Source organism: Solanum dulcamara, chromosome 4, assembly GCF_947179165.1.
Source record: "Solanum dulcamara chromosome 4, daSolDulc1.2, whole genome shotgun sequence".
Classification (NCBI taxonomy): Eukaryota; Viridiplantae; Streptophyta; class Magnoliopsida; order Solanales; family Solanaceae; genus Solanum; species Solanum dulcamara.
In genome coordinates, this window is record NC_077240.1 from 33,295,966 (window position 1) to 33,306,534 (window position 10,569).

The 10,569-nt window shown below is 32.3% G+C and overlaps 1 protein-coding gene across 1 annotated transcript; it reads left to right on the top strand.

Annotated features, from left to right (window-relative positions):
• The first annotated feature begins 8,028 nt into the window (after positions 1 to 8,028).
• Positions 8,029 to 10,569, top strand: LOC129887278 (uncharacterized). Its single transcript, XM_055962311.1, has 4 exons — positions 8,029 to 8,188; positions 8,348 to 8,497; positions 8,606 to 8,854; positions 10,024 to 10,569. The coding sequence occupies exons 1-4, from the start codon at positions 8,117 to 8,119 to the stop codon at positions 10,300 to 10,302; spliced, it is 750 nt and encodes a 249-aa protein (XP_055818286.1). The 5' UTR covers positions 8,029 to 8,116; the 3' UTR covers positions 10,303 to 10,569.

Here is a 10,569-nt window from a genome sequence, read left to right on the forward strand (position 1 = left end):
AAGAGTAAGTTGAGGAGATTGAAAAAGAAAAAATCAAATCAAGCACATCGGAATCCAATACTTCAACACCATTTTCGACCAAAACTCTGGATGTGATAGATGCTCTAATATACGAACTTCCATTACCAGCCATGCCATTGACCGTTGTTAGTCATGACCAAGTAGTTCAGGATGAATATCTATTACGCGATAGCCAGTTACCTACCACTCTTCCATCAAAACCCAATGTATTGTCTGATGATGCGAAGACACTATTTCGAAGAAGTAGGATTCCTTCGAAGATCTTACAATCGCCGTATCTTTCAAACTTTGGGTCGAGTGAAAAAGATAAGAAAAAATTGTCATCTGTTATGCATTAGACACACCCTTTTGAAGGTTTTGATATATGCTATCATCCCCCATCCGAGATTTTCACAGACTACTCTCAATGGATAGATAAAGGACTACTAAAATCGCATGGCAACAAGTAAGTATGATATATACAACTTATATCCATACAAATTGTGTATTATATTTGTTATGTTATTTAATACAAGCTTCCATTCAGGAAACCGAATGAGGAACATTATAGATCTAAGTGCTCTTCATTTGGCTTTGAAAAAATGGACTTTGTAGTGGCATTTCCTAAAGATAAGAACTGGTTCTACCTAATGTCATAGCCGAACATATGCTGGAACGATGAGGTAAAAATTTTATCATAAAGAATATGATACAAGTCATACTTACTATCTGATATATAGAGATTAATGCATCTGATACATACATAATCTGATACATGCAATTTGTTGTTATATAACTAATACTTTCTTAAAATGTGCAGTACATTGATGTAATATTTTACTACCTTCGAAAGAAATCGAAGATGCAGTTGAGCAATCAGTATCGATACACAACGACAAACTGCATTTTTAAAATTTTTATCAAATCTGCACACACACGCTACTATCACATTCCACCTGATATTTCTACCCAAGAAGATATGGCAAGGGCCACTGTTACAGCTCATCACGAGAGATCTGTGAAGAACATAATAAAAGGTTTTTCAATACCAGCCGGGTTACCCTGGCATTTGGTAGATGAGGTATACATTCCAGTAAACTGCGACAGGGATTTTCATTGGGTTCTTGCGGTAATTGTGTTGAAAAAGAGGTTGATACGTGTGTATGATTCATCACCTAGATGAAGAAGTAGCAACCCTTCCCAAGAGATCAAAAAGATAGCAGCAATGCTACCAACATACCTGCAAGATAATGGTTTCTTTGACAACAACGAATGTACTGATTGGTCGTCGCTTGATTCATACAAGGACAAATCAACAGGTAACATGCTTGAACCATATCACCCATTTGCAGTTGAATACGTTGAAGGAATTGCGCAACAGGAAAGTGACAGCTTGTGAGTATTAACAATTATGTATACCTAAATCATTAATATGTCAATTTTACTTTTTTTAAACTTGTGTATTCCTTTCTTTGCAAGGATTGTAGAGTTTTTCTGGCCATTTTTGCTGAATATCTTAATGATGGAATTTCTATTCCAAATACTGGACTAAATGCCAAATTCTTCCATTCAAGATATGCCGCACTCTTGTGGAGATATGGTTGTCAGAAGGTCATGGATGGTTATGTTAGCGAAAACGACGATCCAAAAAAAACTAGGAGAGATATCTCTCCAAGCCAAGGAGAACTGATTGATGTCCAATAGGTTTTTTTTGTGATAGTAAACATTTTAGATGTATCTGCTACTTTTAATGTATTTGATACATTAACTATAATGTATCAGAATCAGTAAGCAACTAAAATGTAATAATCTTTCCACATATCAATTAAAAAGATTTGTATGTTTTTCTCATGTGTCAAACTCGAATATAAAATCAAAGTTTATGTATCATATTTTACTGTATCAAACTTGACTGCTCGGGCATCTTGCTTATGTATCACAATAACATTTACCATTTTTTAATGAATCTGATACATATACTTTTGTATCACATTCTCATTTACAAAATAGTAATTCTTATGATACATATTGTTTATGTATCAGATCCGCTTGTATAAAGATGTTATGATTCTGATACTTCTTTTTTATGTATCATATTCATAAGTGTCACATTTTGCGAATTCTGATACATATTATCTGTGTATGAAATTTTCATGCATCAAGATTTATTAATTATGATACATCATGCATATGTATCAGATTCTCATTTCTCAACATTTACTGATTCTGATATATTTAATTTTTGCATAAGAATTTCATGTCTCAACATTTAATATTTATGATACATCTTGCTTATGTATCAGATTCGCATGTATCAAGATTTACTGCATATGGTACATCTACAACCTATATCAAACAAGATCTTATGTATCACCCACAACTCTTGTGGAATTATGGTTGTCGAAAAGACAAGAATATTTATGTTTGGGAAAATAACGATCCAAAAAAACCCATGTGAGATTTCATTTTTCCTAGTCAAGGAGAAACGATGGACGTTGTGTATTTTTTAAAAAAAAAAAATTGTAGCAGTAGAATGTACAATTTTGTTTTTCACCAATTATAAACATTTTAAATGTAACTGCTGATTTAAGTATCTCGATACATTATATTTAATGTATCAAAATCGAATGTACTAATCTTGATACATATCAACTGAAAAGATTTGTATGTTTATGTCATGTGTCAAACTCAAATATAAAATAAAAATAGATGTAATTATATGATTCAAATAGAATGTATATCGGGATACCACAAACATCATATCTCTTTAGGAATGAAATTACAAGTCTTTCTGTTATGGCCTTCGTGGCCACAACGTCCACAAGAATTTGTGCTACTTATTATCTTCTCACTAGCGAACTTTTTTCTCCCTTTCTTTGGTTTTCCTGGCATCCTTTTGTATATTGGTGGCAAGACAAATTCTTCCAACATTTCCTTCGGAGCAGACCAATCTTTCTTATCTGGCATTGGAACCATTGGTAATTCATAAGTATTTGCCAATGCCTCTGGCTTATAGTAATCAGAACAGTATGGGTGCAGGTTAATAATGTTCTTGCTTTTCAACACTGTAATTGCATGTGAACATGGTATCTCGTCTAGTTGAAATCTGCCACAATTGCATATTTTTCTTTCAAGACACACAATGTATCTTATACCTAATTCATAAACATAATAAAGATAGTCTGATGAAGCAACAACCTACAGGAAATAAATTTCAAATATATGTATCAGTACTTATGCATCACATACACAACTATATATCAGAAATGATGTAAAAGGGTAATAATTATCACAAGATATACATAACTGATGAAGCAACAAACTGCAGAAAATAAACTTCACATATATGTATCAGAACTCATGTATCAAATATAGATCTGATATATCAGAACAGATGTATCAGTATATAATCATCACAGGATATACCTAAATGATGAAACAACGAACTGCAGGAATCAAGTTTCACATATATGTATCAGTACTTATGTATCAACTACACATTTGATGTATCAGAATTGATATATCAGTGTATAATTAGCACAGGTTATACCTAAATGATGAAGCAACAAACTACAATAAATAAACTTCACATATATGTATTAGTACTTATGTATCATCTACACAACTAATGTATCTATACTGATATATTAGTATATATTTAGAACATGTTATGCATAACTGATTAATCAATAACCTGAAGGAAATAAACTTCACATATATGTATCAGAACTTATGTATCAACTATAGAACTTATGTATCATAATTGATGTTTCATTATTTAATTAGCACATGTTATACCTAACTGATGAATCAACAACCAGCAGGAAATAAATTTCACATATATGTATCAGAAAGTATGTATCAATTACAGAACTGATGTATTAGAACTGATGTATCAGTATTTAATTAGCACATGTTATACCTAACTAATGTATAAAAAAATACATGAAATAAACTTCACACATATGATGTATCAGTCTTTAATTAGCACAGTTTATACATAACTGATGTATCAAAAACCTGCAGGAAATAAACTTCACACATATGTATCACAACTGATGTATCAACAACAGAACTGATGTATAAGAAATGATGTATCAGTATATAATTAGCACACGTTATACCTAACTAATGTATCAAATAACTATGTATCAAGTACTTATCTACTTAAAAATAACTGTCGTGTACCTTCATTCTCGAACACTTGATCGTGTTTGAAACTAGGATATCTTCGAATTTTCTACCCAAAGTATATTTTGTATAAGATGCTATTTCCCTATTTTTGTAGTTCCAAGCACCAAATAACATTCTTGTTTGCTCCAAAAAGTCAATTATAGACAGCTCTCGTGCTTCAACAAGACATCCATTAATACATTCTGTGATGTTAGAAGTCATCATTCTACCCCTGTTGACAGTGGCATGAACCCTTGACCACTTTTCGTATCCTACATTTTTTAAATATTGTGTCACCCGTTGATTGATTCTTTCAACTTTGGCCATTAATTTATCGACTTCATCTTTTCGGTATGCCTTGGCCATTGAATAGAAGAGGTTACTTAGTACAGCTTTGCTCCTTCTGTATTTAGTACACACATTTTTCCATATATGCCATATGCATGCAAAATGAGGAACATTGGGAAATACCATGCTTACACTCTTGATTAGCTTTCGTTCCTATCTGATACAACACACATATTGTCCTTCTCACCAAATGCATTTTTGAAATTCTAAAAAAACCACGTCCATGATGCATCATTTTCTGTATCAACAACACCATACGCCAACGACAATATGCAACCTAAAAAATCAATAATAGCGATATAATAGTTATTAGAATTCATCAGATTCACAACAAATGTGACAAATGAGATGACACACTGTTATTCAATAACCAACAGTATCAAAAAGTAATACCTGCCCCATCAAGTGTGCTAGATGATACAAACGTCCCTTTATAAGATCCATCAAGATGCGCACCGTCAACAATAACTACTGGTCGACAAAACTGAAACCCCCTCATCAAGGGCCTTAACGCTATGAAGAAATACATGAACTCATCAGTTGGTGACTTGTGCATACTTATGTATGAATTTGGATATATGGTTTTTAACATATGTATGTATACAGACAGCTGTCTATATCCATCAGCAGGTTTTTCCCTTAACATCTCCAAAGCATGCTCTTTTGAACGCCATGCATGTTGATAAGTAATATCAATTCCATACATTGATTTAATATCCTCTCGTATATCATTAGGGGTGAGAATTCTCTTATGATTAACCAATTTAGGTGCTGTGAATGCACTAACAAAAGCCTTTGTAGCATGAACTTTGTTGAAAATCCTATCTCTCAGTGCACATGAATATTCACTATTGAAATATCTAACTTTGAATATATCGAATTTTTTCCAACATGAAGCTTTTATTCTCCAACAACAGCCGTCTGAATAACATAATAACACATAACTGCATTTTTATAAAAAAAAAATGACATGTATCATACCAACATTTTTTCATATGTAATATCACCAAACAAAGGGATATTCTGATAGGAAGTGTGTCAACGCATGTACTTGATACATGCTTCTTAGTATGTATCATGAACAAAAAACAAACATGCATCAGATACACATTCATATGAATCTGATACATACTGACAGCAATATTTTTTAAAAGTATAACTACGATTATTTTTTAATTGAGTTACAAAAATAGAGTTTTGATGTATCATGACAAGAAAAAATAATTTTTTTAAGCATGTATCAGATACACACATTCATATGTATCTGATACATATTGTTTGATAATATCCAAAACCAAAATTTTCAAATGCAGACTATGCGCATACCTTTTACTGTCGGATTTTTTAATCTTGAAATTAAATTCATTATTGATTTTGTATTTGGCCATTACGTCAACTAGAGTTGCTTTGTCCTTATAGAATTGATTCTCCTTCACTTCCGCACCATTTGTATTAGCGATGTAGTTCGTCAAATCCAATTCTACTATATAATAATTTGCAACATTACCAGATTCTTCTAAACCAAAAATTTGGGACTCATTCGTGTTTGATTCGGCACAAACGATTGCTCCAGATGTACTGTCGAATGATTTTATCTCACATCTTTTTTTATCAGAGCTTGATATGCACAGAGGATAATTTATGAAACCAGACTCTTTCTTCTTCAACTCTATGTAAAGATTAACACCCATATCATTACGAATATATATTGGCGACGAGTTACCTTCAACGATGTATCGGATTTTAATATTTTTCACTGATTCATACACACTCAATTCAGCAGCGATTGCTGCTTTTAGATTTGAGTAAGATACATTGTCATCGACAATGATTCCATCACTTTTATATTGTTCATAACTAACATCGGATTGCCAAACTCCAGAATGTCTCAGTAGTATCGGGATATTCATATCGATTAATTGATGAAACGCGAAGTTTGTTTTGAATTGATGCTCTGTTGTTTTCCTTGGAGTCGATGCTCTGTTTTTTGGCTTGAAACTTTATGTACATAACTGTCGCCTTCTTTAACCAATTAATCCCATTAATTAGATCAGTAATTGATTTAAAGAGCCAATCATATCTTATCTCAATCTACTATCCATAAATAGCTGATGTGCATTAACTATTCTACAGCTAAAGTTGATGTATCAGATACATAACTTATATATCAGCAAAATTGAAAAAATAATTGAAATCGACTTCGGTTTGAATTGATGCTCTATTTTTTCCATTCGAGACGATGCTCTATGTTTTGGCTTGAATCTTCACGAACATAACAGTTGCTTTTTTTAATAAATTAATCCCATTAATTAGATCAGTAATTCAATTAAAGAACCAATCATAACTTACATTAAGATACTAACCATAAATAGTTGATATGCATTAAATATTATACAACTAAAGTTGATGTATCAGATACATAACTTATATATCAGCAAAACTGGAAAAAAAATTGAAATCGAATTTGGTTTGAATTTATGCTCTGTTTTTGGGCTTGAATCTTCATGTACACAACCGTTATTTTTTAAAACCAAATTAATCTCATTAATTAGATAAGTAATTGATTTAAATAACTAATCATACCTTATATTAAGATACTATCCATAAATAGATGATCTTCATTAATTATTCTACAGCTAAATTGATGTATCAGATACATAACTAATGTATCAGAAAAATTAAAAAAAAAAAGGGAAATCGAATAATTTTGATACAATGAGGGATGTATAGTAATTAGACTTTTTCATTATGGGATTTAGGTAAAGTTTACTAAATTATAATAACACTTAAGTTGGTGTTTGGTTAGCATGTTTGGGAGAACTTATCCTGAGATTAATAAATAGTATCGGGATAAGTTATTCCTCCTCTTGGGTGGTATACTAATCCGAGATAAAATATGTAAATGACAAAGATATCCCTTTAAATGTTTTTATACCTCACTTTTCACATTCATATATATTTGCATTATTTTTAATACTATATATAACAACATTCACTCCTTAATTTTGTGATAATTGTTCATATTTTTTCAATTAAAAAATTACACTATATAATATAATTTTTATTTATAAATTTATTTGACTAATTCTTATGTTTATTTATATTTTGATTTCTCATAAATCCTTTTTTTACTTTAACAAACTTAAAATAAAAATTCTATTTTAAAATTAAATAAGAAGAAAGTTTTATTTTAAAATATATGCAGACATCATGAAAATGCACACATAAAAATATTTAAGGTAAACAAGATGAAAGTTTTATTTTAAAAATGAATATTGAATAATCGGAACTAAAATTTGCAAAAAAAATATAAAAAATTAAATAAAGTGAAGCATATTCTTGTAAATAAATAATCTATTCTTAAAATTTATACAATGTATATTATTTTAAATATAACGAATCAAATATTTAATAAAAAATAATTTATTCCATCATAACTAATCTAATAACAACTTGTATTCAAACTAAATGAGGGTAAGGTTATGATTAGTACGTGCTTCATGACGTAGGAGGATGGAAGACATCCTCTCTTTTTCCCAAAGGGACACGCATTTTACTTCAGTTTCGTAGCTTTGTTGAAAATTTCTGAGCTTCAATGGACTCATCCTTGTCTATTCAAGCATCAATTCCCAATGATATTGCCCTCAAAATAGCTTCTTCTCTTCAGGTACTCCTTTTTTTTCTTCCTTAAAGAGGTTGAATTTATCCATTTTTTGATTGTCTGTTGTTAGAAATTGTTTTCTTGATTTTGCTACTTTGTTAGAATTAACTAGCTTTCTGATTTCTGGGTTTTGGAAAATTGTGTTGTTGAACTATAATTTTGAAGGTAGTTGATCTTTGCTCTTTGGGAAGTTGCTCTCGGTTTTGGTGGGCACTGTGTGGGTCTGATAATATATGGGAGTCTCTTTGTAAAAAAAGATGGCCTGCTCTTGCTCTGGAGATTGAGTCTTCATCTTATAACAACCAGCCCCATGAGGTTAGTATAAGTAGATGCATATCACTTATTGGCTTCTTTACGTTGACCCAAATCTGTCCCACTTTGGTTTGGATTGATCACTCGGTCGCCTTTTATATGTCTCTGCAGGAATGGAGAGTGTTTTATATTAGGAAGCACAATGAAATGGCAGGAAAAGCGGGAGGCGTAATTGATTTTGTCAATCGATGTTTGGCATTTGAGTCGATTGAGGTGGGGCATTATCTGAAAGCAGTTAGAGATCTGGATTCCATCCTTTTTGGGTTTGAAGATGTCCATACATTCTTCCTTAAATCCAAGCACAATGTGCTGCTCAACTTGATTGGTTTGCACTACTGCCTTATTTGGCTTGGTTTGCCGGTAACTACTTTAACCAAATGTCCTGCTTCCATTACAAATTTGTTCCATCAGTTTAATGCTTTTGTTACAAATTTGTTGACACCGGTTTTTTCCATTTTATGTTGTTAGTGAATTAAGTGTTGTACCACTTGAATCCTTCCACATGATGAACTTTACTGGAAAATAAATGACATATTTTATTTATGTTGTACTGCTTGAGCTGCCGTAAGAGTTAGATCTCTTATTTGACTCATATTAGCACACTCTTTTCGCAGTGGTTTGAAACTTTCTATTCTCCTTAGAGGGGTTGTAGAATTCTTTTAACTGTGCACTGTAAATAGATTGAGGTTGTATTCTAGCTAGTTGAAGTATCAAAAAGTTAGTAAATCTCAAATCATGATAGTGGAGTAAAGTAGTTATTTTATTGCTTGGACTCTTCAAAAATGTCAATGGGTCTGTGTCTATTCTCCAAAAGTAGTGTATTTTTGGAGAACCCGACACGATTGCGGCATCGAAAGTGAAGAGTACGCGCAACTTAGGTCACTCACTTATTGGTTCTTTCTTGTGTTATTCAATGCTTGATTTATTTCTTTTAGATACAAGAGATGTTAATTGGCATGTGCGACTCCTGTTAGATTTTATGTATAAATATTGATTCTTCTCCTGATAGACATATTGCATCCTAAAGTGCTGAAATACAATCTAACTAATATGTTCCCCCCCCCCCCCCCCGCCTACTATATTGAGGATCACAAAACTCCTACCTAGTACAACTGAAGCTTATTTAGACATTAAAATCTATAGCTTATGGGTGTAAGTTAGACCGTGTAAAAATGTGTCACTGCAGCAACTATGATTTTTTTGGTTAGCAAGAGTCCGATTTGGTTGAAGCTGCTTCCAGTTAGTGTTTGCCTTATGTTGTGTGCGCTCTCCATCTTCTGTGGATGGTGCAATTGACAAAAATGTCTGTGTTTATCTATAACAGTGATTTACCTTGATCTAGTATCAGCAAATAGGTCTATGTTATGGAAGAAGTTACACTTCGAAGAGTTGCAGAGTTAGTACAAGTTTAAGAAGGCCCTCTTGTTCATCTGTTGTTGAGCAAAATTCTATTTTCATGGACTATGAATTGTTTCTATTACCTGGAATCAGCTTATTGAAGTTATTTGATGTTTACTCTTCTCTACTAGGGAGAATGTGTCATGGAAATCCTAAATGACTGCAATATCTCACAAAGGCAAGTGCGTGTACAATGGTGGAAGCTTGGGAGGTGGTTGTTTGGCTTTCGTTTGCGTGATGAATTAATCACGCGTACCGTCTCTTTAGAAGATCTTGCAACCGGGAAGGAGGAAGAAGTTCTTGGGGTACTTCATCGAGGTGCGGTACATGAGGTGATACGAGTTCAGATCTCAGCAGCTAAACCTGCATACTCATCCTGGTCATTGCAGAACGTACAAGACACAAACTAGTAAATATCATTACCTATCATGTGTACATCAATTTGTAAATATTTCACCTAAACTCCTGCGTAAGACGAGAATAATTGTGAACTCTCATGAAGTTTATTTCCTATGTATCCTTTTATATTTATGTTGTGAATAATGAAGTCTCTAGGGAAAGGAAGCTTGTATTAAATGTATATTTGATGATTATTGCTTGTAAAAAGGTGCAATACTACATTGTGTGTAATCTTCTACCCAGTAGTAGTTGATCTTGTGTTTATTTCTGTTGCTTGA